At 40.2% G+C, this 27,380-nt stretch overlaps 1 protein-coding gene across 1 annotated transcript in view; it reads right to left on the bottom strand.

Annotated features, from left to right (window-relative positions):
• PEX7 (peroxisomal biogenesis factor 7) overlaps positions 1-27,380 on the bottom strand; it is an 80,058-nt gene that overhangs the window by 24,434 nt on the left and 28,244 nt on the right. The window contains exons 6-8 of the mRNA XM_002714756.5: positions 24,694-24,800; positions 21,378-21,491; positions 19,805-19,860 (exon numbers count right to left, since the gene is read on the bottom strand). Of these exons, the coding sequence (XP_002714802.2) occupies positions 19,805-19,860; positions 21,378-21,491; positions 24,694-24,800 (277 nt within the window). The remainder of the gene's footprint in view (positions 1-19,804; positions 19,861-21,377; positions 21,492-24,693; positions 24,801-27,380) is intronic.

A 27,380-nucleotide genomic window follows, 5' to 3' on the forward strand; every position in this document is an offset into this window, starting at 1 on the left:
TGTTAATAGCCTGATTTGCATGCATTTTCTATGTATCTCCATGCCAGTTCCACCAAGCAAGGGTGAGTCAAGGGGAGGAGCTGACAGGAGGAAGGGGGGTGTTTCTCCAGGTTTTCTCATGTTCTCAACTCTGGGAACAGGCAAGGAGTCTCTCCCTGCAACTTTCTTCTGGACTCAAGGGTCTCTTAAGTGCTATGTGTTCAGCACCTATCACACACGTAAAATGGGCTCCTTTTTATTGGGAGCAGTCAAACTACATCTACCAGTAAGTGGTCCATAAGACACACTATATTTAAGTGAAATGTTTGTTTTAGTCTAGTATATAATACAACCTGGTGCCTTTTTGTCTCTTTGCTGATGCAATTACTCACTCTTTAAGCGCTCTCATGGGAAGTAAATAGACTTGCTAGGCCTCCAGTGATTAAAATATTACAGAACTATATGGACATTTTTCATTTAAATTGGAGAACATAATGCAACATCAGAATACAACTTGGGTGAGTTACTTTTTGTCTTTTGGTTCCACAATTATTTAACAAACCAAGTATGCAGCACTCTATTATTTCAAAAATTAGGCTGCAATTACTTCTATTTTACTCAAATGTAATCTGAAATTTCTGCAGTAATAGTTTTGAAACGTAGCCAATACATGAATTCAGCAGAGGGTTTAAACTATCTTAAGCTCTTCCTTTTTCTTTCCTGTCCTTAACTTACATGAGTTAGGCATTAATTCTTTGCCAATCTTTGCTAACTATGAGAAAAGTATAGGGAAATGTAAGGTGATTTTTCAATGCCTTGCATGTACATTAATTTCAGTTGTGTTTTATAATCTTAGGCACAATGCACCATTATAATCCCCTCTGCTTCCACTGCTTGGGTCTAACAGTCTAAAGAGCAACGATCAATGGCCTCGGCCTTCGTGCAACTGTTTGGTGGAATACACTATTTCATTTTGTTTGTTTTGAAAAATCACCAAAACATAAATGTATGAGTAACTACAATTGTCAAATACTCCAGGAGAAAATGCAGGATGAAATAAGAATGACAACACAAAGAAGCGACATTCAGCTGAAAGCTCAAGGTTGAGGATTTGGTCAGGTGTACAGCAGCAGCAGAGAAGCTTGCCCCCTGGTCAGCAAGGAGCCTGGTCCTTGTGACAGAGACAACCTGGGGGACCTGGACCAGGAGAGGAGAAAAATGTCACCAGGGGAGGTAAACAGGGCCAGATCACACAGGTCTTATAAGCCGTTTGAAGAATTTGAGATTTTTCTCTTAAACAAAACAATCCTCAACTCTTCCCTAAAACACTGGAGATTCATTAATTTATAAAGTAATTCTTATTTTTTTTAATTTATTTGAAAAGGAGAGAGAGAGAGAGAGAGAGAGAGAAAGAGAAACCACCTCTCATCCACTATTTCAATCTTCAAATGCCTGCAATGGCTAGGACCACGGGCCAAATCCAGGATCCAGGAACTCAATCCAGGTCTCCCACGTGGATGGCAAGGACCCGCCACTTGAGCCATCACAAGTGCCTCCAAGGGTATGCATCAGCAGACTACTGGAAGCAGAAATGGAGCCTGGGCTCCCCGAGCACTTTGACGTTGGACCCAGGTGACCCAACCAGTATCTTAACCACTAGGCCAACTGCCTACCTCACTGAAGGGTTTTAAGCAGCAATTTATATGGTTTGTTTTGCCTTATTTAAAACTTTTTTTAGTAATTTTCAGAAAAGTTTTAAATTTATGGAAAAATTGTGAAGACAGTAGAGAGGATTCCTGTGTGCCCCAATAAGCAGTTTCCCCAAGCACTGCCTGTTTTGCTTAATGTGGTCACTTTTGTCTTTAAAGAAGAACAGACTTAAGGGCCCAAGAGTTAGCACAGGGAAATCGGTGGTTATGAAGAGATGATAGCAGCTTATACTTAAGGTGGTGACAATGATGAAGAGAGGTTGAGGAACTGGAGATACATGCATATTCAGGGAGAAGAATGAACAAGACCAGGTGGTTAATGGAATAGAAGAAATAAAAAATGACGTCCAGGTTCCAACCTCTACTGCAGCACTTATAATAAAAACCTCCATGCATTTATTACTTTAGAGATCCATCTCTACCTGGCACTAACCTCCCTGAATTCATGGATATTGTCCTATTCATCTTGCTGTATAAAAGAGTCTCACATATGGGCACACAAAGAATGTTTCACAAAGGAATGAATAAATTAATAAACCAAATGAGAATATGAAGGACAAGACAAATAACAAAGGCCAACCTCACAAATAATTTTTTAATCTTCCACAGATATAGCTCTGAAATGACAGCCCAAGGATTCATTATATCAGACATTCAGGAAATAAACATTCCTCAACTTTGCGTCTGAAAATTCCAATGGAGGGATCCAGAACCTTCTTTCCAGGCATGTTGATACCTTACTGGCTATTTGGATACCACCAACTAAAGCAGTACTTCCCAACCTTGTCTCGACAAAGATTTGCTCAATTCCCATTAGAAACAACAGTGCTTTCAGGCAGGAAGTGAGCAGAAGGAAAAAGCCAATATGGCACTGGTTCTCAACCCTGACTACCTTGGAATCAACTGAAATTTTTTTTTTCCAGAATACTGATGTATGAGAGCCACAAGCTAGAAACTGTCATTTAACCGCTCTGGGGTATGGCATGGGCATTAGGAGGTGCAAACATTCTCCAGGTGATTATAATCAACAGCCAAAGTTGAGCCTCCTGACATGGGTGGGAGTCATCACCCACTGAGAATCACTGATCTAATCCAGTGATTCTCAAACTTAGATTTGAATCAGAATTACCTGGAGGGCTTGTTAATCCCAAACTCAGGCTCTCTGCAGAAAGGATAGAAAATAAATAAGAAAAAAATCGTAAAACAGAACTTGCATTAGAAGCCAGCTCCCAGTTGATGCTGAGGCAGCTAGCCCAGGACCAACACTGTGAGACCTACAGATCTGAAATTTGTTACTGGTAAGAAAGTATTACACTGTGGCTCCAACCACTAACCGAAGGCAAAACTCGGGATGGACAAATGTATTAGACACAAAGAATAGGATAGGCAGAGACTTTCACAGGAAAGTTATTTCATATAACTGGATTTAATTCTTCTGTATATAAAGATAATTAAAAAATGAATCTTAATGAAGAATGGAATGGGAGAGGGAGTAGGAGGTGGGATGGTCTCCGGGTGGGAGGAGGGGTATGTAGGGAAGAACCGTTATAATCCAAAAGTTGTACTTACGAAATGTGTATTTATTAAATAAGAGCTTTCTATATATAAAAAAAAACTGGATTTGATTAACTCAGCAACTTCATCAAGAAAAGGCTGCTCCCATCTATATTACTGCCAAAAAGCAATGGCACAGAGTCAGTGCTAGGTGCAGCTGCCCACCAGTGAGCACAGATGATCTAGGACTGACTTTGCCATTTTATCAATCTCTCCTCAGCAAGGAAGAATCAACACATCTAGCATTTCACAAAGTATGCATGGTGCTTTCACATTGTTTTTTAAAGGATTTATTTATTTATTTGAAAGGCAGAGTGGCAGAGAGAGAGAGACAAAGGTCTTCCATCCACTGGTTCACTCTCCAGATGGCTGCAACAGCAGGAGCTGGGCCGATCTGAAATCAGGAGCCAGGAGCCAGGAGCTTCTTCCAGGTCTCCCAAAGACCTGAGCCATCCTCCACTGCTTTCCCAGGTCATAGCAGAGAGCTGGATCGGAAGTGGAGCAGCCGGGACTCGAACCAGCACCCACATGGGTTGCCAGCACTGCAGGCGGCAGCTTTATCTGCTACGCCACAGCGCCGGCCCCTTTCACGTTGTTTTATACTGCCTTTGATCATCACAAAATCTAATTTTCAAGATGGATTCAATAGGTACAATAATTTTCATTTTTAGAGATGAAGATAAGCTCAAAGAGATTAAGCAACTCATGGTAATACAACTACTCCAAGGCAGCCCAGAGCGCAGGCTATGGACGTCATGGCCAGTATGATTTTACCAAAACATGCTGCCGTTCACTTTTCTGCCAGGCCTGAGAATTTAGAAAATGGGTGAGAAGGATTTTTTAGGTGAATGTTCAAAAGGGCTTCTGCCAAATCAGGCTTCCCTCAAAGGACATAGAAAATTCCATAAGCCAAAGTCCATGCCAAGACTCCATTAGCCAGTCAATTTGCATTTAAAACCAATACACTAAGAAAATTATGAGCCAGAATAAATCTGAACTCCCATGACAAGGAGTTTAGGAATTCCCTTTCCTCTCCAATATTTTATATGCACTTCCTACATCCTCTCATCTACTGTTATCTCTTCCTAACTTATGTATCACTCAACTGATCCGTTCTTTTTATACCCACAGACTCTGAATCTTTTGCAAGGAATACACCCAAAGTAAAACACATGGAATCATGATCCCATTATTTTATTGTCTGTGTCAGTTTTGGATGGGATTAAAAAACAGAAATTGTAGTTTAGCTAAACAATTTTGTTAAGTGTTAAACTTCCATTCACTTAAAAATTTTATAGACTGCTAGTTCATTTATCTGTGCCATAGGATTGGAAAACTTTTGTTTTTGTGTTCAGAACTTACAATAACAAAATAAAGTTTAAAACAGAAAAGCACCAACTGTCTGCTAAATGAATATAAGATTAACATGGAGAAAAGAACAAAAAATTTTCAAAGATGACTTTTAGTACAATCTATCACAAACATCCAAAGACCACACCATACTAGGAGACTTCAAATTTTCTGTGAAAAAATTGAATTAAAAGATAGCATGTGGGGCTGGCACTGTGGCTTAGCAGGTTAAGCTGCCATCTGCAGTGCTGACATCCCAGATGGGCACCAGTTGAGTCCTGGATGCTCCATTTCTGATCCAGCTTCCTGCTAATAGCCTGGGAAAGCAGCTGAAGATGTCCCAAGTGCCTGGGCCCCTACACCTACATGGAAGACCTGGATGATGCTCCAAGCTCCTGGCTTTGGTCTCGCCCAGTCCTAGCTGTCATGGCCATTTGGGGCATAAACCCACAGATGGAAGACTTCTGTCTCTCTGCCTCTCTCTCTATGTAACTCTACCTTTCAAATAAATAAATCTTAAAACAAACAAAACAACCAAAAGACAGCATGCATCTTCCATCAACTTTTTAAAGTTTCTTCATGTTTTCAAATGTTCAAGGTTAACTATAATATGTTTTAGACTTAAGTTTCTGTATCAAAATGAGTTAATTATTCTATTTCAATTAAAACTGTCATTAGATCAGTATTTTAGAGAGGTAGACTCCACTCCACCACAATAAACACTATGCCCAGGAACCACGTACCACAGAGTCAGAGTACTTTGACAAATTGAAGAAAACCATTAGGCTGAAGGAAGACTTGCTCTGAGAATATTAATGGCTGCAATCCACAGACATGCAGATGACTTTCTGAAGAATGCCACATCTCAACAAGAAGGAAAAGGGAAAAAAAGAAAAACTTCTATAGGTCTGTTCATAGTTTACTAGTACAAACTGAACAGTAATTAAATAATTTTTTGCAATTCAGTTCCAAATAAATATTTTACTAAAAACAAAACAAAACTGGAAGAACTTGCCTCATGAAAGAATATCACAGTTTCAGTGATGAGAACAGCCTATGAGGGCACGTGTTGTGGTGCAATGGGTTAACCCGCCACTTGGGACTCCCACATCTTACACTGCAGTGAGCCTCAGCTACTCCATGCTTCCCATTCAGCTTCCTGCTAAAACACATGGAGGGTGGTAGACGATGGCCCAGGTACTTGGGTTCTTGCCATCCACATGGGAGGCCCAGATGGAGTTCCTGGCTCCTCGATTCTGCCTGACCTAGCCCTGGCTGTTGTGGGCACTGCCAGAGGATGAAAGATTCATCTCTCACTCGCTCTCTTCCTGTGTGTACATTTGTCTCTCCTCTGTCACTTTGCCTTTCAAATAAAGAAAGAAATCCTTAACATTTTTACTTTTCAAAAAAGGATAGTCTATGTACATTTGAACTGTAACCAATCTCAGAATGTGGCTAGCTGGAGCAAAAGTGCATTTTACCTAAGTACTGATGGAATATGTGATCAGACAAGGCTGTGTTTGAATTTCATTCCATGCCAAAATACTGAAAATCATTAAACTTACAACAGTTGCCACCTGAGCTCTGGTCATTTATTATCTCTGTCACCATGAAATACCTAATGTCCTCATCTCGGCAGCTAGGCACTTATGAATAAACTCACTGGCACTGCCAGGCTGTGGCATGTCAGCAAAGCCCGCAATGGTCTCCTCTACTCCTTAATCAGACAACTCTCCTCCGTGGAGGAGTGACACAGGGACGGGGCTTGAGGAAAGTGGGGAGACACACAGCCAAACGTGGAGACAGAAAAACAGAGCACAGCAAATCACTGTTTTCTTTTTTCTGCAGACTGCATGTGCAAGCCTGAGAAAAGAAAGAAAGAAAAAAGAAAACAAATCAGTCTGCAGAAAAAGGAAGGGTGATGAAACAGGCACTTGGAGGAAAGCAGCTGCGGTACCTCCCTTGGTCCTGCTACCCCGGGCTCTGCGGTACCTCCCTTGGTCCTGCTACTCCAGGCTCTGCAGTACCTCCCTTGGTCCTGCTACCCCAGGCTCTGCGGTACCTCCCTTGGTCCTGCTACCCCGGGCTCTGCGGTACCTCTCTTGGTCTTGCTCCCCCGGGCTCTGAGGAACCCCATACCCTGACACTGTTATTTCACTTCTGTATTTGAGCTGCTACAAATGGTTCCTATTTTGCACATGATGCATGTTTATGTACACTCTTGCCCTAAATGATACAGTGGAGAAAGGTAAGGGACTCGGCTGAATCTTAAGATAAAAACAGATTAACAATTGTGGTTTTTTCATCCTTTGTAGAGTTCATTTCTGTAAGTCAAATCTCTAAGAATTTAATTTTAGAATACTTATGTTGCCACATTCCAGATCAGGGTTTCTGGATGGACTTCAAGGGTCACTGACTTATCTGTGACTTCTTAGGGAACACAGTAAACGTCCAAGGCCTTCTACAGTTGACCTGAATAAATAGGTTTAGCATGTGTGCCAGTGGCTAAGTGAAGCAAAGACTGGGGTTTTCTGCTCAATTACCATTTTTTAAAAAACTATAATTGCCAGATTAGAATTAAGACTTATACAAAGAACCACAGGCTTCCTGTCATACTTCTTTATCAACTCTTCACCTCAGAGGCAATCACTTGAGATTCTTCTAGTTGTTTCCTCTGATATTTTACTCTCTATTTCTAAATAATGTGCTCACAGAATTCATTGATTTTTTTTCATTTTCTGATATTATCTTGTGACTTTCTACCACAGAAAATGAGGCAAAGCAACATCACCTACATTAGAAAATACAAATACTTGTATATTCAACAAAATTTACTCAGTTGCCTTAATGAAACTATACAACAGAATTTTCAAAAAATTATAATATAAATTGAGAAAATCCATAAATTTTCTGTTGGAACTAATCAGCACAATTCAAAGTTCAAAGCAGTGACTTACCCGGCATTACGCTAAGGCTTAACATTCCTTATTCCTTTTAGATTTATCTGTGTATTCATGCGCTTGCATTAGGTTGTGAATTAGACATGCATTTGGTTTGATTCTTGAAGAAAAAATTTAGCTCTAAATAATACTGAAAATGTTCTGTAGTTTTAAATCAAGCTACTTAAAATCAGAAGTCCTACAAAGTCTTTTCTAATTAATGTATGTTGTTTAGTTTTATAGGAAATTATTTCCATTTTTCACCTGACATTTAGCTTATGAAATTATACCTCAATTCATGAGAAGATCCTTCCAGTACAGTACAACAATAATTAACAGAAGGCTTTTTTTTTCATTTACACAAGTTAAATGGAACACTCTTTTGAGACATATTACAAAACTAACTTACCAACAAACCTGAAAGTTACTGCTTCATAACCCATACTTTAATACACAAGTATATAAAACTCAGATTAGTATGTTGCATATTACAACAGATTACAGAGAAAAACAGAAATGTCTATCTATAACTGTAGCTAACAATCAAGATACCAATATAATGGTTCCAAAGTTATTATATGACACAATTTTCACTCTCATTGGTATTGACTTAAACACAATAAAATAGCTGAGATTTCTCCCTGTAAAGTATTTCCTCATCCAAACAGGGCTTTCCACTTTAAATCAGTCTTATTAATGACTACTTTCACATTAGTAGAGTAGAAACCATAATAAAATGCAATTGTTTACAAGCTTTTATAGCCAAAGGGTATGGTAATTTTCCATACAATTTAAATTTACTTATATCTGTGAACATTTACTTGGTACATCCATGTCCTAGGGATGAAATAGATGAATCCTATTCTATAATCAGGCTATGTGCTTTATTAACACAAAATATATTCAGTACTAAAACATCCTTAAAAGCATTAGATCTGGGAAGCTAAAGATTGTATGGTAATTTTTAGAAAGGAAACCAAAGATGGCTCCATTGAGATGCTTTCCTGATGTCAGCGGTGAAGTCTGCAAACCTTTGCCATGAAGCAAAAAATGGGACAGGGTTACAAAGACATTTATATCTACTAAGATATCTGAAAGGCATGGAACATTAAACAATCTCCCATCACCTGAAGAAACCACAGTTTCTGCAAATGTTAACAATGAGTGTCGTATCACGAGCTACACTTCACATGGCTTGAAGCACAAATGCAGAGAGATTTATAGCAGGTGCAGTGAGCGTCTGACACCGTGCAGGAAGGAGCTCACACTCAGCCGCCTGTCTCACCTGTTTACTCTGATTGACCTTTTTTTCACAGGGAAAGGGGAGCAGGTGAAGTTGACAGGGAAGGTCTGTGAGACAGAGTACATATTCAGCTATACTATGTGTTGACTTTGCCTGACCTTTTTTTATGGGGAAGGGGAAGAAAGAGAAGTATCTGCCTGTGGAAATCTCTGTGCTAATAAACATAAGGATCAAAAAAGCCCATCAACCACACCGAAGTTAAGACACTTACTATATAAAGGCAGATCCCGTGAGTGTAAAGGTGACAAAGACAAAAGGTATTTCTGTATCTGAGGCTGTGTTAAGATTCTCAGTTGTCTACAATCCAATTAAAGATCATTTTCCTGCTTATGCAATACAATATAGCCATTTATCTTATTTCATAATTAAATACTACAAGTCAATTTATTAGAAGCCATTAGAAACATCTTCAGTGGCTTATTTTGCATGAACAAATGCAATTCAGTTTTTTCTGATTTTTTTTTTAAATTATCAACCTTGGGGCCGGCGCTGTGACGCGGTGGTTTAAAACCCTGGCCTGCAGTGCCCACATTCCATACGGGTGCCAGTTCGAGACCCAGCTGCTCCATTTCTGATCCAGCTCTCTGCTATAGCCTGGGAAAGCAGTAGAAGATGGCTCAACTCCTTGGGCCTCTGCACACACAAGGGAGACCTGGAAGAAGCTCCTGGCTCCTGGCTCCTGGCTCCTGGCTCCTGGCTTCGGATCAGCTCAGCTCTGGCCATTGCGGTCATTTGGGGAATGAACCAATGGAAAGGAAGACTTCTCTCTCTCTCTCTCTCTGGCTCTACCTCTCTCTGTAACTCTTTCAAATAAATAAAAATAAATCTTTAAAAAATTATCAACCTTAAGAAAAAAAATCAAACACCTAATACCCTTCATCTAGTTTGCCAACTGTTAAAAAATTTTATATTTTATCTTTCTCCCTCTTCACAAACTTATGTAAAATAATTTTAAGACATTTATTTATTTGAAAGTCAGAGTTATAGACATAAGGGGAGAAACAGAGAGAGATCTTCTGTCTACTGGTTCACTCTCCACATGGCTGCAACACATGAGGCTGGGCCCGACAGAAGCCAGAAGCTTCTTCTGGGTCTCCCACATGGGAGACAAGGGTCCAAGAACTTGGGCCATTTTTTTGCTGCTTTTCCCAGGCCATTAACCGGGAGCTGGGTCAGATGTGAAGCAGCTGGGACATGAACCAGCACCCACATGGGATGCAGGCATTCTAGGCAGTGGCTTTACCCACTATGCCAAAATGCCAGCCCCAACATAAAACAGTATTTTTGCTAAAGCTTTTAAAAATAAATTACAGATATCATGACTTCAGAGTCTTTGTGATTTTGCTGAGTTTTAGCAATTTTGATCAGAAATATATTTATAATAATATGGTACTATAGATAAAGTTTGAAGAATATATGTTTGAGTATATGGGATTGAAAAAGAAAATAAAAGTTACTGTGTCTCTAATGTGGGCTGGGCACTATGTAAGAAGCTTTCCATCTTTGTTGACATTTACATTTCCTAACAATTTATCTCGGGGCTGGCATTGTGGCATAGCAGGTTAAGCCACTTCCTGCAATACCGGCATCCCACTTGAGCACTGGTTCAAGTCCCCACTGCTCTACTTCCAATCCAGCTCCCTGGTAATACACCTGAGAAAACAGTGAAAGATGGTCCAAGTGCTTGGGCCTCTGCTACCCACATGAGAGACTGAGATGGTGTTGCCTCCTGGCTTCAGCCTGACCCAGCCTTGGCTATTGATGCCATTTGGGGAGTGAACACACAGATGGAAGGTGTCTTTCTCCCTCACTCTCCATTTCTCCCTGTAACTCTGCCTTTCAAATAAATAAACCTTTTTCTTAAAAAAATAGCAAAACAGCAAAAAAAGGACAATACATCTCATGATTGACAAAAAAGCCTCAGGGAGGAGTTGTGTGCATAAGAAATTAAATGTAACTAAATTAAATTTTATAATATATAAATATACTTTTTAAACCTATATAGGTACTACTGCAGTAATTTAGAGGAAAAGATTTAAATAGGTGGCAATGAAGTAGAAACGGTCACTTGGCTATGGATGTAAACAAAACGCCCCCTATGTTCAACTTCACACTGTGTGACCACTGTTCTGGTTCATGCTGCACCAGGTTCACCAGGTTCACTTCCCCTACCTCACCTTCACAGTGTGATAAAATTGTCCATGACAAAGCTCCTTGGTGAGTTTAAGCAATGCAACTGTCTTAATGTAGAGTGGGTAGGGCATTAAGGCATAAATGATTAATACCCAACTCTCCCTAAGGTACTTACACACAAGATAAAACAGGAAACGCATTACTGAGTATTCTCATTCCAAACACCTGCCATTATTCTTAGCGCTTACTACAAGTCAAGAGCATCTACGGGGGCCGGCGCTGTAGCGAAGCGGATTAACGCCCTGGCCTGAAGTGCCAGCATCCCATATGGGCTCTGGTTTAAGTCCTGGCTGCTCTTCTTCCAATCCAGCTCTCTGCTGTGGCCTGGGATAGCAGAAGATGGCCCAAGTCCTTGGGCCCCTGCACCCACGTGGAGACCTGGAAGAAGCCCCTGGCTCCTGGCTTCAGATAGGCGCAGCTCCGGCTGTCGCGGCCAATTGGGGAGTGAACCAGTGGATGGAAGACCTCTCTCTCTCTCTCTCTCTCTCTCTGCCTCTTCTCTCTCCGTGTAACTCTGACTTTCCAACAGAAGCACCTGGCTCCTGGCTTCGGATCAGCGTGGTGCACCTGCCGCAGCGTGCCGGCCGCAGCAGCCATTGAGGGGTGAACCAACAGAAAAGGAAGACCTTTCTCTCTGCCTCTCTCTCTCTCACTATCCATTCTGCCTGTCAAAAATAAAATAAAATAAATAAATAAATAACTCTTTAAAAAAAAAAAAAGAGCATCTATGGATACTACCTCATTTAACCCTCTGAACACTGTCACCAGGTAAGCACCACTTCCCAGCCAGTAAATGGAGGAGGCAGCCTTTCATCCCAAGTCTCACTCAAAGGGCCACATGCTCACTCCACCTTGTAACAGGTGTCTAACCCACTGAACTTGCCTAAAGGTCTTTAGAGAATAAGGTAAGTGGAGGGACAGAGATGATTCTAGAGATCTTCCTACCCTACTTTGTACTTGCCTCTCCCCCGAAAGAAGCAGATGACAACAAAAGGCCATGCTGCGACTGTTTGCTTTCACTACCATAAAACAAAAATGAGTAGTTCACCTTTGAAGGCTAAAGCTGAAATGGACCTCAGACCCAAGGAAACTAGTCTTCTATCACCACTCATTCTGCCAGACAGTTACCCAGCACTTAGTATGCTCCAGCAACTGTGTATATTAGCTCATCACAGAACTTACGCGGTAGGAACTGTTATCTCCAGCTTTTGGACGAGGAGCTATATGGTTTTAAAATAACTTGCTCAGCATAATTATTTAAGTATTAGCAGGCAGTCTGGCTCCACAGCCTGTGGTCCTAACTGCTATGATACTAGGGAATGTGCCAGCCCCCGAGTACTTCATTAAATATGTACCTTCTATGACTCCATATCTATACTTGCATTTGTGACCATATAATCTCCCATTACATGAACGAAACTGACACGATCAGGGTTCCCTCAGGCGTGTTCGTACTTTTCTCCAAGTCTTTATTCTTATCATTTCCCCAGTAAGAATTCCAAAATGTCTATTACAAGGGCTGTCATATAAGATATTCTATAAACATGCTTGATGTTAAAGCAGAGCACAGCTGTACAATTTTGTAACTGAAAAGTAGCTTAACAGTTGAGCTGGAAACATTAGTGCTGCAGGTATGGGCAGAGAGAGATTCCCATCATACAAACTGTGGATGACTACAGCTGGGTATCATTAAAACTAAAATTCACTTCATGTTTTTTTCACCAAAAAAATCTTTAAAAATGAAGTGGTTATTTTGTTTTATTATTACGAAAGATCACAAATTTTTAATTTTGATTTAAGGGTTAGAATACTTACAAAAGTATCATGAAACCAAAGAATGTTACCTTATTTGAGGCTATCATGATTTTTTTTTTTTTTTTTTTTTTGACAGGTAGAGTTAGACAGTGAGAGAGAGACAGAGAGAAAGGTCTTCCTTCCAGTTCACTCCCCAAATGGCCGCTACGGCCAGCGCTGCGCCGATCCGAAGCCAGGAACTGGGTGCTTCCTCCCGGTCTCCCATGCGGGTGCAGGAGCCCAAGAAATTGGGCCATCCTCCTCTGCCCTCCCAGGCCACAGCAGAGAGCTGGACTGGAAGAGGAGCAACCGGGACAGAATCTGGGGTGCCGGCACCACAGACGGAGAATTAGCCAAGTGAGCCACGGCGCCTGCTCTTCCATGATCTTTTTAGCTTTATCAATTTATGGAATTTACATCTTTAAATATCTGAGAAGTATACACTACCATGTGGAAATGATAAACTGTTACTCTCTCTAAAGAAAACACATAACAGAAGCAGCTTTTACCTTCGTTTGGCAGCCAGACATACCTGGTTTACTGATTTCTGATTGCTTATCAAATGATCTGCTTGATAAGAAACCCAAAACAGCCATTCAGAGCTCAACTCATGCTTATGGATGGTTAATAAAGCCAATAAGGCTCGACAAGGAAGAGAAGTAACCTAAGAGAGGCTACACCAGGAGGAAGATAATGAGCCACAGTCTTTGATGATGACATTCAGAGAAGGATGGAACTCATTCACTATGAAACATATTAGATTCTGTACCAACCTGAGTGAAATTTAGAAAGAATGAATGTATACTTTCATGCAGTACAGTGCTCATTACCAGAAGGAAGTTCTGATATTTTTCATAAAGGTTGAAGTTTTTCTTTAACTAAAACCATGGTAAATAATAGAAAGTGCCATGTTATATATGACATGGTAGATTTTCATTATTTAGTGAAACATAATGAATTACTAAATAAGTAAAGAACTCAAAGCTTCTTCCTCTACAGGGTATGATACACATCTACACAAAACAAACACAAAACTTGCATTTCATAACACTAAAATACCCATGAATCTTCAACTTTGATATAACACCCACCAAATGTTATATGAAAATGCTAGAATGAAAATTTTAAAGTTTGAAAAACTAGGGCCCAGTGTTGTGGCAGCAGGTTAAGTTGCTGCCTGCAACACCAGCATCTCATATGAGCACCAGTTCAAGTCCTGACTGCACCACTTCTGATCAAGCTCCCTACTAATGTGCTTGGTAAAGCAGCAGCAGATGGCCCAAGTCCTTAGGCTTCTGCCCCATGTGGGAGACCTTGATGGAGTGCTAGGCTCCCAGCTTTGGCCTGGTTCAGCCATAGCTGTTGCAGCCACTAGAGGAATAATCCATCAGACGGATAATCTTTCTGTGTCTCTCTGTAACTCCACCTTTCACATGAATAAGTTTAAAAAACTAAACAAAATGTTAACAATGGGCACTTATATTGGAAGAGCCTGCATTATACAGAGTAGCTATCCAAAATCTAACAATGATAGCTGTGTAATTATCAGTGCTAAAAACTAAATAGCTTACTATTGGTCTTATACCATAAATCTTTTTTTTTCTGCTGAAATTATTTTTCTGGCACTAAAAACACCAATTCAATCAGATGTAAAATTCTTCAGAGGATAAATTTAACTCATATCACGTGGGATAAAATTCGACCAAAAACGCACTTTTTTTGACCTTTCCATTTGGTGGTCACCACACAGAAATAATGAGACTGGATTCACAAAAAATCATTAGTGCAATTAAAGTCTTGTCAGCATGTGCTGAGTTACAGATATTCAAGTTCATACACATAATGAATATATCCAAAAATGAAAGTTTTTCAAATGATTTGATTTCCCTTTTTATTTATTTTCCTTTTTATAAGTGATAATCCAATATTGGAATGCACAATTTCTAGCCTCCAGTTATACTTCGTATAGAGGTAAAACAGTACTGCTAGAGCTACAATGTATGTTAAAATTAAAATTCTATTTCTGCAAATGAAATGACACTGTTCTTTTTAGTGCCTGTGAAGGAATTTGGTTTAAAAAGTTTTGCACTCTGCTTCATATTTGGAAAAATATTTATCAATCTCTCAGAAGAGGGAGAATTCCAGGTCTCAGAGTTTGTTTGATGAGGAATAATGTCACCATTAGCTGACAGATAAACAAGCAAGACCAGCAGGAAACAAGGAGCTCAGTGTGAGACATGCCTGGGGGACACTCAGGGCCAATGGCCAGCACTCGGATAGCTGAATTTGAAGGGCTAAGGCGCAAGCCCAAAGAGGGCACAGCTGGAGACAGGGGCTGGGAGTCTTGGCTCATATTGGGTGTGTAAATGAGAGCTAAGCCAAAGGGACCCTGTCATGGTTAACGGGAAGGAAGGAGAGGCCACAACAAAGCACAAGAAGAAAGGGTCAGAGGAGAACAAGGGACAGGAAATTTCTGGAAGGGACGTCTCATCAACAGTGTGATACGGCAGCAAGGCTCAGCATGACAAGTGCTGACAGGTGGACCAGATTTGGTACGACACAGACCGCTGGTGGCTCTTGCCAGAGCGACCTGGGTAGAGCAGTGGAGGCTGAAGCCAGGGTGGGCTGAGGAGTAAGTGTACATGTAACCCTAAGTGTCTGAGCCTATATGCTTCCAAGGGTCTAATGCCTCTGAGTGGAAAATTTTAAATAATCTTACATGAACTAAATTTCATTATATTTAAAATTAATGTAATAACATTATTGATAGATAAATTGGTATTTGGAAACATTTCATTCCATGTGAAAGCAATTTCTAGGTTAGATTTTTTTTTCTTCACAAGAATTCCTGAGTAAGCATAATGATTGCCAAGAAAAATCATAATCGATCATAAATGAATTACTCATGCCAAAGCACTTCAAAAGCAAAGCATAAAAATCTCTTCAGTATAATTAACCCTGTTTAATCAGTGATGTGGATCCATTTTATAGCCTCATAATATAGGGTAAGACCTCCACAGTGGAGTGCCCTGGGACTATGAGGAGCTGAGAATGGGCCTATGAAAGGAAACTTAAGCAGACACTAAAAGTGTGGCTAAAAAGGAAACAAAAACACGGGAGAAAAGGAAAAGGAAAGCACAGGATACAGGAAGGATTTGCAGGCTGAGGAGAAAAGTCAATGGAGTTGCAAGCTGATGATACAGGAGGAAGAAGCAATGTCAGGGAGTAAAGTCCTGGAGACACAGGAGTTTCAGGCATCCAGACCACTCATGTCCAAGGCTGCAATTAAGGAAAGAGAAATGAAGAGGTATAGATTTATATAAATTTGTAGGCGGAAACTGATAGAGCTTGTGCTTGATTTCCATGATTATATTTAAGGAGATGTATAGTCTTTTGCTGAGATTATAGGCAATAGGGTTCAGGACGTGGTCAGAGACACAAAAGTTGAGAACAGGGGACCAGCTCTGTGGCCTAGTAGGTAAAGCCACTGCCTGCAGTGCCAGCAACCCATACGGACGCCAGTTCAAGTCCAGGCTGCTCCACTTCCAATCCAGCTCTCTGCTATGGCCTGGGAAAGCAGTAGAAGATGGCCCAAGTCCTTTGGCCCCTGCACTCACATGGGAGACCCAGAGGAGTTCTTGGCTCCTGGCTTCAGTTTGGCCCAACTCCAGCTGCTGCAGCCATTTGGGGAGTGAACCAGAGGATGGAAGACCTCTCTCCCTTTTTCTCTCCCTCTCTCTGCCTCTCTGTCCTCCCAAATACTACTAATTTCCATATTACATGTAAAGAAACTTGGTCTCTATGTTACACAGGACAACCACCTACTGAAATATCCTTTTCAGCTTTATGTTAAAGCCCTCCTATTATGTAGCTATCATCTCAATGATTCCACATGCTCACAAATACAGCTGTCACACCTTTAATTTTTTGGCATGTCTCACAATCAGGACCTAAGTTATCTCTTGCTCAGCATCTCTTGCTCAGGAGTACTGAAAATCTATCCCCCCAAGGGCCGGCGCCGTAGCACAGTGGGTTAATGCCCTGGCCTGAAAAGCCAGCATCTCATATGGGTGCCGGTTCAAGACCTGGCTGTTCCTCTTCCGATCCAGGTCTCTGCTATGGCCTGGAATAGCAGTAGAAGATGGCCCAAGTCCTTGGTCCCCTGCACCCATGTGGGAGACCTGGAAAAAGCTCCTGGTTTCGGATCGGCACAGCTCTGGCCGTTGGAGCCATCTCAGGAGTTAACCAGCAGATGGAAGACCTCTCTCTCTGTAACTCTATCTTTCAAATAAATAAAAATAAATATTTGAAAAAAAAAAAAGAAAAGAAAATCTATCCCCCAATCTACAGACTTGCTCAGTGCTCAAAAAAGAAGCAAAGCCTAATTCTGAAAAGTAGAGGGAAATTAGACTGTGAGCCAAAAATTGTGATGATTTCTGAGAATGATTTGATACCTACAAGATTTTAAGAGGAATACAGTTGGAAATTCAGAAAAATTTACACCCACAAAAGTAAGGCATTTCCTAACCAGGTGCTTAGAGGTACTGAAGTATACAGACAAAACAGGGAGTAGGTTAAGATCATGATGACAATTCCAAAACCAAGCATGGGTTGTCAGTAGGTCGTCTCCTTTAATCATAAACAACACCTAGAGAGATTTAAGATGTCCCTAAGTTGATAGCACACACAAGTCAGAAAAACCCAATTAAATCTGTCAAGGACACTGAAGATGATGATATCAGCAAAAGATTACACATCCTCTCCATTGCTAATGCCATCTCATGACCAGTTTCAAACACCAGGAAGGTTCTGAAATTCAAGAACTAGATTCCATATCTGGAAATCCCTGTTGATCCCACGAGTGACATTACATGTGAGTGGATCCTAGCCTCCCTCTTCCTCCTGTCCAGCCTATCTGGAGGATCTCACAGCCCCAGCCATCCTCATCTTGCTTAAGCCCTCTCCTCCTGCATTTTCTATGACACACAGCATGCTCCAGGTCTCTTCCTGTTCCTAGCAGGCTGTTCTCCTCTGCCTTCACACACCATTTTCCTTCCAAAAATACTCCTTTTGCTCTTCTTTCTCTACACTTATTTCCCTTTGGCTCATTCATTCTTACAGACTGAATCTCCAGTAAGTGAATGGCCTTCATCTCCACATGCAGAGCTCTAACCCGCAGCCAATGATCTGGCTCCACAGTTTCAGTCTGGAAATGTTTGGGGTAGAAGGTGAGCACTGACATGGAGAACCTAAGTAGGTTACAGCACTTTCCTATTATATAACTGTTAGAAGAAGGGGAAAGGCAAGCAGAACTTCTTCATTTTTAAAATGATAATGAAAAATTATGTATCAGAAATCTTAAGCTATAATTGAAATAGCAAACAAAAGAAAATCTATAGCTTTAAACACTTAACAAAATGAAAGAATAAAAATAAACTCCCAGGTCAAAAAACTGGAAAAAAAAAAAAAAAAAGAAGAAGAAGAAAGTACCCAGAAGGAAGCAAAAATAAAAGCAGAATAAAGGAAAGAATAGAAAAACAATTCTAATAAATCAAAATTCCGGCCAGCGCCATGGTTCACTAGGCTAATCCTCTGCCTGCGGTGCCGGCACCCTGGGTTCTAGTCCCGGTTGGGGCACCAGATTCTGTCCCGGTTGCTCCTCTTCCAGTCCAGCTCTTTGCTGTGGCCTGGGAAGGCAGTGGAGGATGGCCCAAAGTGCTTGATCCCTGTACCCGCATGGGAGACCAGGAGGAAGCACCTGGCTCCTGGCTTCGGATCAGCGCAGCACGCCAGCCGTAGCGGCCATTTGGGGAGTGAACCAATGGAAGGAAGACCTTTCTCTCTGTCTCTCTTTCACTGTCTAACTCTGCCTGTCAAAAAAAAAATCAAAATTCCATTTGCTAAAGAAAAATAGCAACACAAATCACTATATAACTTGATCAAGGGAGTATTCACAATATTAAAACTTAGAAATGACAAGAGTGAAATAACCATTGGAAAAAGTAATTTAAAAAGCATAAAGCAGTACACAAATCTATACAAATCTGAAAAATTACACATAAAGGGTAATTTCTAAAATTTATCCCATTAGAAATAGAAAGCTTAAACAAACATTTCCATTTCCATAGAAGAAATTTTTTAAAAATTAAGAAAAAAGTACTGGGCAAAAAAAGGACATAGCAGCTAATATCACAGGAATTCTTAGAAAGCTTCAAAGACCAAATCACCTGAATGCTGCAAATATTGTTCCAGAATTTTGAACATGAAGGAAAATGCCTTAATTCTTTTCTTTGAACCAAGTAAAATACAGTTACAAATGCCAAAAAAAAAAAAAAAAAAAAGTTACAGATTAATACCACCTTTGAATACTGATGCAAAAGCTCTAAATCAAACATCAGCAACCAGAATCAACACTACAACAAGAAAATTAGATACAAAGAACAAGTAGGAGTTAGTCTAGGAATGCACAGTTGGATCAATCCCTTATTATAGTACACTGATGTTGTGGCTCTGAGAAGAAAACAGCATGATGATCTCCATAGATGCTAAAAAAAGCTTTCCACAAAATTTAAGATTCATTACTTATTTTTAAAAAAGAAAACATGAGTCCATCACAGCATTGATAAAGAAATATATTTCTGTCTGTATAATTTATCTTAATTCCACACCAAAGACATTTTCTTTAACACCAGGAATTATTTAACCTTGTACTAGAGACAACTGCCAATAAATTAGACAGGAATAACAGGCTTTTAAGCAGAGAAACTAAGCTTATCTTTGAATAGAAAGAATTTACTCATATATGTGGCAGGATCATGAAAGCAGGAAAAAACCAGTCCTAGTGGTAAATACTCACATGTGCCCAGCTCAGATTATTTTCCTGATAGAAAGGCAAACATACTATCTTTGATAAAAGTTGCAAAAACACAAAATTGCTACTTAGTATTTTATTTCGCAGTGAAATGTATTAAAAACCACTGTACCTTACAGTAAAGTCATAAGAGCAAGAGGCCAGTACTGAAGCGTGAAATGGTGAAAACTGCAGAAAACAGAAACAAAATTGAACTTAGCTATAATGACAACATGCTACTTCCCATGGTCATTCCATAACATTATTACAAACGTAAGTTTAGTCAGGGATGTTACTTAAAAGTATGTTCCTTGAATCTGACATGCTTTTATTTGAGGCAAAAATCTTTTGGTTTTTTACATATCCACCTACAGGAAAAAATTTTATTTTTATATTCTCCAATTAGGCTCAGCTTTTTAGAGTTTATCTGGAATAAAATATTTCCAAAATGTTGCTCTTTTGGAGAAATTAAACATAATTTCATACTATTAAAAATGATTCTTACAAATATAAAGGATTTCTGTATGTGATCATATACACATATATAATTATATAACCTAACAACTTTAAGAAAACATATGATTGCTATAATCATAAGTATAATTTAAATAATAACATCGTTAGAATAATTTTTATATAAAAATTTAACAATTTTGTTATTTCTATGTACAAATACAACTAATGAAAAATATCAAAGATTAAAAATTTCTAATTTAAAAGCAATATATTCTAGAGAAGTAATAAACATACTTTAATAGGCTGTCCTTTATAATTGTATTTCTTCAATGTTTGTCTTACCAGCACTGTAATATAACTACATCTGAATAACTCTTTACAGGTTTTTTTGCAAAGTATTTCCACTATATTACCCCATTTTATTCTCAGAACTGTGCAGAAATATACATATGGAACATTTTTCAACTATTGAAAGCTGGGCACAAAAGGGTTGCCAAGAAAAACTAAAACAGAGTACTGTGCCTCATGTGTTATGTTACAGCCAGTATAAGTTTAAATATTAATCTAAGTGAAATTCAGAATTTTTAAAACAGTAATAACATAGTAATCTTATTAACAATATCAATAAGGTACTTTTCTGCCCTTAATGTAAGAAAAAAAGAATCGGCCCTGAAGATGTCACATAGTAAGACTGTGTCCACAATCACTAGTAGAACCTGCCTGAACAAAAGCTGAGACACTCACTCAGGTCACTGTAAGGATGGTCAATCAAGTTACGTCCTTCCTTGCAAGTTACAGAGAGGAAAATTTTCTATGTATCTAACATGTGTGAACATTCACATACGACACCATACTAGGGAAAACAAAGAATTAACCACCTCTTTATACCAGTTTCAAACAAGAAAAGACAACTGCCCACTACATGGAAAATTATAACCTAATACCAAAAGTAAACTACTATAGTTATAAAACAGTATTAAAAGGAGTAAGTAGACTGAGGATGACAGAATGTGAAAACATTTTTATTCAATTCTAAGTCCTGAAGGTCTACCAGTTCTGAGTCATTAAAAAATTATTCAAATAACTTACCTAATTTTATCTTTCAGTAGCCATTATCATTAATTAGGTAACAAAAACAAACTATAAAAGAATCATTAACCCCAACCCATAAACACAAAAACATTCTTATACGTGCTTCGTTGATTGCTTATATTTTTATTCTACATATAAAAGTAAAAATAAAGACTTACTTTCACTCTCCTAATGGCATAGGTGTGACCCAGAAGCTCAAACACTGGTTGTCGTACATTTCTTAAGTCCCAGCCTCTCAAACTACAATCAACTGCCCCTGTTACCAGCAAATTCTGGAAAACAATTCAGAGAAAAATAAACTGTTACACCTAGGCAAGCAAGCAGTACACGGCCTCTCATACTGGAAAGAATATCTATTTTCTGGTAATTATCTAATACGAACCCAAGAGTTATTCTTCAAAAGCCAAAAAAAAAGTATGTAGGAAGGGATCAAAATAGACACCACACAGCAAAAATTAATGTAACTTGAGAGAAAGGAAACTCAGCTTGTTTTATGACTATGATGGAACACTACATACAACAGAAACAGGCACAGTGCTGATGGCATTGTGGACTCTTCTGCTCACCTTTGGTAGTAGGAGTAAGTACATATTGGAGAAATATGTACTTACTTATCTAACAGGGGCCGGCATTATAGCACAGCGGATTAAGCAGGTTCAAGTCTGGGCTACTAACTACTCTGCTTCACATCTAACTTCCTGCTAATGTGCTTGGGAGGGCAGCAGATGACCCAAATACCTGGGCCTCCGCTACCCACATGGGAGACTAGGAGGGGGCTTCTGGCTTCTCTTGGCTCAGACCTAGCTGCTACAGCCATCTGTGGAATGAACCAGTAAATGAAAGATCTCTCTCTCTTTCTCCCTCTTTGTCACTGTGCCTTTCAAATAAAAAATCTTTTAATAAACTGTATCTGACAAATGAGCCCACTTTTCTTTTCAAAAGGTTTTCAACAGGCATTGAAAGGCAAGTAGTCTATTAATTTTAGAATCTTTGAAAGAGCTCAGGGTATAAATTAAATTTTTATGTTCTTCTAAATCTAAACCAATCATTGTTCCCAACTCTCTTGGATCAGGCCTTAAAACAAAATCTGAACAGATCTGGGAATCTATGCCAACAGTGGTGAGTCTCTTACCTAGTCAAGTGCAGAAATCTCACTATACAGGGTCCAACATGAACCAAGAGTTCCTGGCTGAATAGGCCAGATGCTGGGTCCACACTCAGCCTACCCCACATCAACCAGAGCAGCACTTCATTGTCTGAGTATGTTGGGATTTAACGTAAGTTCACTGGAGGAAAATTTTCAATGATTAAAAAAAATTTTTTAGGCCGGCGCCGCGGCTCACTAGGCTAATCCTCCGCCTTGCAGCGCCGGCACACCGGGTTCTAGTCCCAGTCAGGGCGCCGGATTCTGTCCCGGTTGCCTCTCTTCCAGGCCAGCTCTCTGCTGTGGCCAGGGAGTGCAGTGGAGGATGGCCCAAGTGCTTGGGCCCTGCACCCCATGGGAGACCAGGAGAAGTACCTGGCTCCTGCCATCGGATCAGCGCGGTGCGCCGGCCGCAGCACGCCAGCCGTGGCGGCCACTGGAGGGTAAACCAACGGCAAAAGGAAGACCTTTCTCTCTGTCTCTCTCTCTCACTGTCCACTCTGCCTGTCAAAAAAAATAAATTAAAAAAAATTTTTTTAAAGATTTATTTACTTATTTTGAAAGAGTTACACAGAGAGAGGGAAAGAGAGAAAGAGAGCTCTTCCACCCACTAGTCTACTACCCAAGATGGCCACAAGGGCCAGCGCTGGGCCAGGCCAAAGCCAGGAGCTTCTTTGGGGTCTCCCACATGGATGGCAGGGTCCCAAGGGCCATCCTCTGCTGCCTTTCCCCCAGGCCATCAGCAGGGATGTTGAACTGGTGCCTACAGGGATGCTTTACCCTCCATGCCACAACAATGGCCCACCAAAAAATTTTTTAACACTTTCCAATATATATCAGAATCCTTTTCAGAATTCCCAAAGCTATAACACATAAGCCACCATTTAACTACCCTAACATGGAAAATTCATTTCTAGTGAGAGACTGAAACTATAGTCATCAGAACTGAAAGTGTTTTTTAATCAAGTATAATTATTGAATATGTGCTATATTTATTTATTACTTTTTTCATTAAAAGAACTTGGCCAATACAGCATAATGTTCTTTTAATTTTTATTAAGTAATTTACAACTAGGACAAAAACAAAGCCTCTGTCACGGTCAACAAACCACTTCAGGTACATAAACAAAACATTAACACATTTTCATCCATTTCTCTCTCCAATTCATGTGCTCATGTGTTTAACTGAAACTTTTACAAAAAATTACATCGGGACACTGCTTTTTTACAAAAGCATGAAAATTTAGTAAGCTTAAAAAGGAAGACGAACATAAAATTATGGTGCAGCAGGTTAAGCCGCTGCCTGCAATGCCGGCATCCCATACAGGTGCCAGTCCAAGTCCCAGCTGTTCCACTTCTGGTCTAGCTCCTTGCTAATGCACCTGGGAAAACAGCAAAAGATGGTTCAAGAGCTTGGGTCCCTGCCACCTATGTGGGAAAACCAGATGGAGTTCCTGGCTCCTGGCTTCAGCGTTGTCCAGCTTTGGCCATTGTAGCCTTGGGGAGTAGACTAATGGATGAAGATCTCTTTCTCTGTCTCTCCCTCTAACTCTGCCTTTCAAATATAGTAAAAAAAAAAAAAAAAAAAAAAAAAAAGAGGGCCAGCGCTGTGGCACAGCAGGTTAAAGCCCCAGCCTGAGGTGCCAGCATCCCATATGGGCGCTAGCTCTGGTCCTGGCTGTTCCACTTCTGACCCGGCTCTGTGCTGTGGCCTGGGAAAGCAGTGGCCTGGGTCTTTGGGCCCCTGCACCCATGTGGGAGACCTGGAGGAAGCTGCTGGCTCTTGACTTCGGATGGGCTCAGCTCCAGCCACTGTGGCCATTTGGGGAGTGAAACAGATGATGGAAGCTCTCTCTCTCTCTCTCTACCTCTCTCTGTAATTCTGTATTTCAAATAAGTAAAAATAAATCTTAAAAAAAAGAAACATGAAATTTGTAAAACTGATAAGACTGTCTAATTAAAAACTAAGTTACAAACAGTTCAGCTGCCTAACAAAGTGAAAAAGAAATGAATAGAAGAGATGAAACAAAGTGGCAGGGTTAAGACCAATCAAGAAAAAAATTCAGTAAATTGTTTCCCAAAACAAACAATTTAGGCTGTGCTGCTGAACTTTTGAGAACTTCTGTTTCTTATTTTGCCTGTTTATGAGCACTTAAATCCAATTAATGCTAATACAGGTCAGTAAGAATCATTAATTGGAAATGAAAGGCATTGAATTTAACTTAATGGGTCCAGGAACACAATCAAAGCCCACAGAAACAAAGATAAATAAAATCGAGAACATTTTAACATGAGGAAGAGCAGCAGCTCAGGACGGTCATTTCCTATACCTCATTGTATTTACACCAGTCACAGCTCAAAACTTCTGCCTGATGGGCTGGAATCACAATTCTGACTCCCGTTGTCTTCACATCCCAAATTCTGAGAGTCTGGTCACCTGGAAAAAAGGAAGATTTGGTCACCTTCTACCACAACATTTGGATACTGCTCACAGTGATAGACCCAGCAAAAAGACTCTGCTTTCACTGGTAGGATACTTTTCTCTTTATGCATTTCTTAAACCATAATAATGCATAAGAACTACTAAAAGTGAAGGACTACAAAAAATTAATGCACCATGATAATGTTTTTTAGTGTACTCAAAGAAAATCTGAATCTTACCCTAAGACAAATACAACAGTGATTAAACACATGCCCAGTTATTTTACTTTGGGGTGGGAAAAGTACTGAAAATCATCATGTTTAGTAAACAATATCAGCACTCTACACACAATTCTCTACGAAACAACACAGAGATTGGTTCTAATCCACCTCAGTCATTTGATAGCTGCTGGGGTTTAATCATGTCTCTCAGATTTGCTGATCTTCAGTTTCCTTCCCTGTGATAACGTACGTGTTTTATAAAGTTGGAATAAAGGTAGTGAGGGCTTCTTATGTATATCTTCTTATACAAGATATACACTAAGTTCTTAATAACTGTTTAAAAACATAAAATGAGAAATACACCCATGTTTAGAAGTCATTCTATGTTCAATATCCTATTTATTGAGTGTTTCCTACATGTCAAACACTGTTGTAAGCATTTCATGTATATTAGCTTTTTGTAAGACATCACAGTAACTATGCAAAGCAGGGATTCTGACAGCATAAAATGATTAGAATCCTTTACAGATGAGGCGCCTGCAGCACAGAGACGAAATAACTCCCCCAGGACACTCCGCGGTGGGAGCAGGAGGAGAACAGGAACCCAGGTCAGCCGGCTTCCCAGTGACTCACGCTACACAATGCTACCTCCTCAGGCTACTGCAGGACAAATGCCAGAAAGTCAAGGATGGCGGCCTCTCGAGCCACTACTCTTTCACCTGTGTCATTTCTTCTACAAATTATGGAAAAGGCATTTTTTCTCAAACTTTTTAAAAAAAATACTTAAAATTATTTGATTTGAAAGGCAGAATGAGACAGAGAAAGAGGGAGAGAAGACAGTGTAAGAGGGAGAGAAAGAGGGAGAGAGAGAAAGAGAGAGTGAGAGAGAAACTCCTCAAATGCCCACAACCAGGGTTGGTCAGGCTGAAGCCAGGAGCTCCATCTGGGTCTCCAAAGTGGGTGGCAGAGACTCAAGTACTTGAGCCATCATCTGCTCTGCCTCCCATGCACACCAGTAGCAAGCCAGAGTGCCAGCAGAGTAGCCAGGACTCAAACCACTGCAACATGGGACGAGGCATAGAGGCACTGCTCCACAACACGGGATGAGGGATACAGGCATCTGAGAGGCAGCTTAACCCGCTGCGCCACAGTGCTTGCCCCCAGATACTTTGTATATTTGCCCCAGTTATTTTAGAAATAAAATAAGATGCTACCTAAAAAGCTGCTATTTCCATTTGCATTTCCAATGTCACTTCCCATCTTCCCTGTCCAGAGGACACCATAATCATAAATTTGGTATGTGTCCTGTATTCTGTGCTTTTGTAACACTTTCACTCCATTTTTATGGATCCATTAATATGTACTATTGCTTTGTGTGGGGGATTTGCTTCTTCTTTAATTTAAAAACACCATCCCGCTACTTTATAAAAGGCTAAAAACCACTTTGATAGATGAAAGTAACTAACAATTTTTTATATCTAGATAAGAAGATAGGGATGAAAGAGAACGATGATTCTGAATGTACCGAATGGAAAAGACTCAGAACTGCTGCAGTCCAGAGCTTCAAATATCTTCAGGGACCCTAAAAATAATCACTATCCGTGGCCTGACCACGTAGAATTTGTTTCAGAATTCCAAACAGTTTTGATGCAACAACCTTTCATGACCTTCCAGCCCTCGGTGTGTAAAGCAAGGTGACACGCATATCTGCTGACTGGTCTGCCGGGAATAGCACATCCCCGTCTCATCAAGTGATGATGCAGCTCCACTGATGCAGGCTCCCACCAACCAGGGTCACGTCCCAACAAGGCCAGTGGTGGGATTTCATTCCCTGCTCTGATCTCAGCTTCTAGGGCGAAGACGGCCATTTGGGGTTTTATTCCTGAACAGTTTGCTGAAAGTATAATGCCAGTGCCTCTCTTCTAGCCGAAGGTACAAAGGCCATGCATCTGGTTATGTAGGGAAATCCAGTCTGGGGTGACACAGTACCCCTTCCCTTCCAGGGGTATGCTTTTCAATACATTTCACAGCCACTGAGGTGGCTCCAGTTCTAGCCCTTGTAGGCAAAGGAGGTTATTTATGATGGAGGTAGTTAATGGTATTTACCCCAAATTTCTATTCTAAAAAAGCCCAGTCCCAGAGAAAAATGTTTGATTCACCACAGACCTAAATGCTGTCTATATTAGCTTTCAAACATTTGTATCTAATATTAGGTCTGAAATGAGAAAGTCTGCAACAGCCATGACTAAAAGCACTAAGATTACTGAGTTGGTGCTTACCCCATTACATTTCATAAGTACATAAACTGCTTTAAAGGACCAAAACATTACAATGAGTGTGGACTAGGAGATAAGAACTGTTCAGCTTCACAAGA

The sequence above is a fragment of the Oryctolagus cuniculus genome, chromosome 5 (assembly GCF_964237555.1).
Source record: "Oryctolagus cuniculus chromosome 5, mOryCun1.1, whole genome shotgun sequence".
Taxonomy (NCBI): Eukaryota; Metazoa; Chordata; class Mammalia; order Lagomorpha; family Leporidae; genus Oryctolagus; species Oryctolagus cuniculus.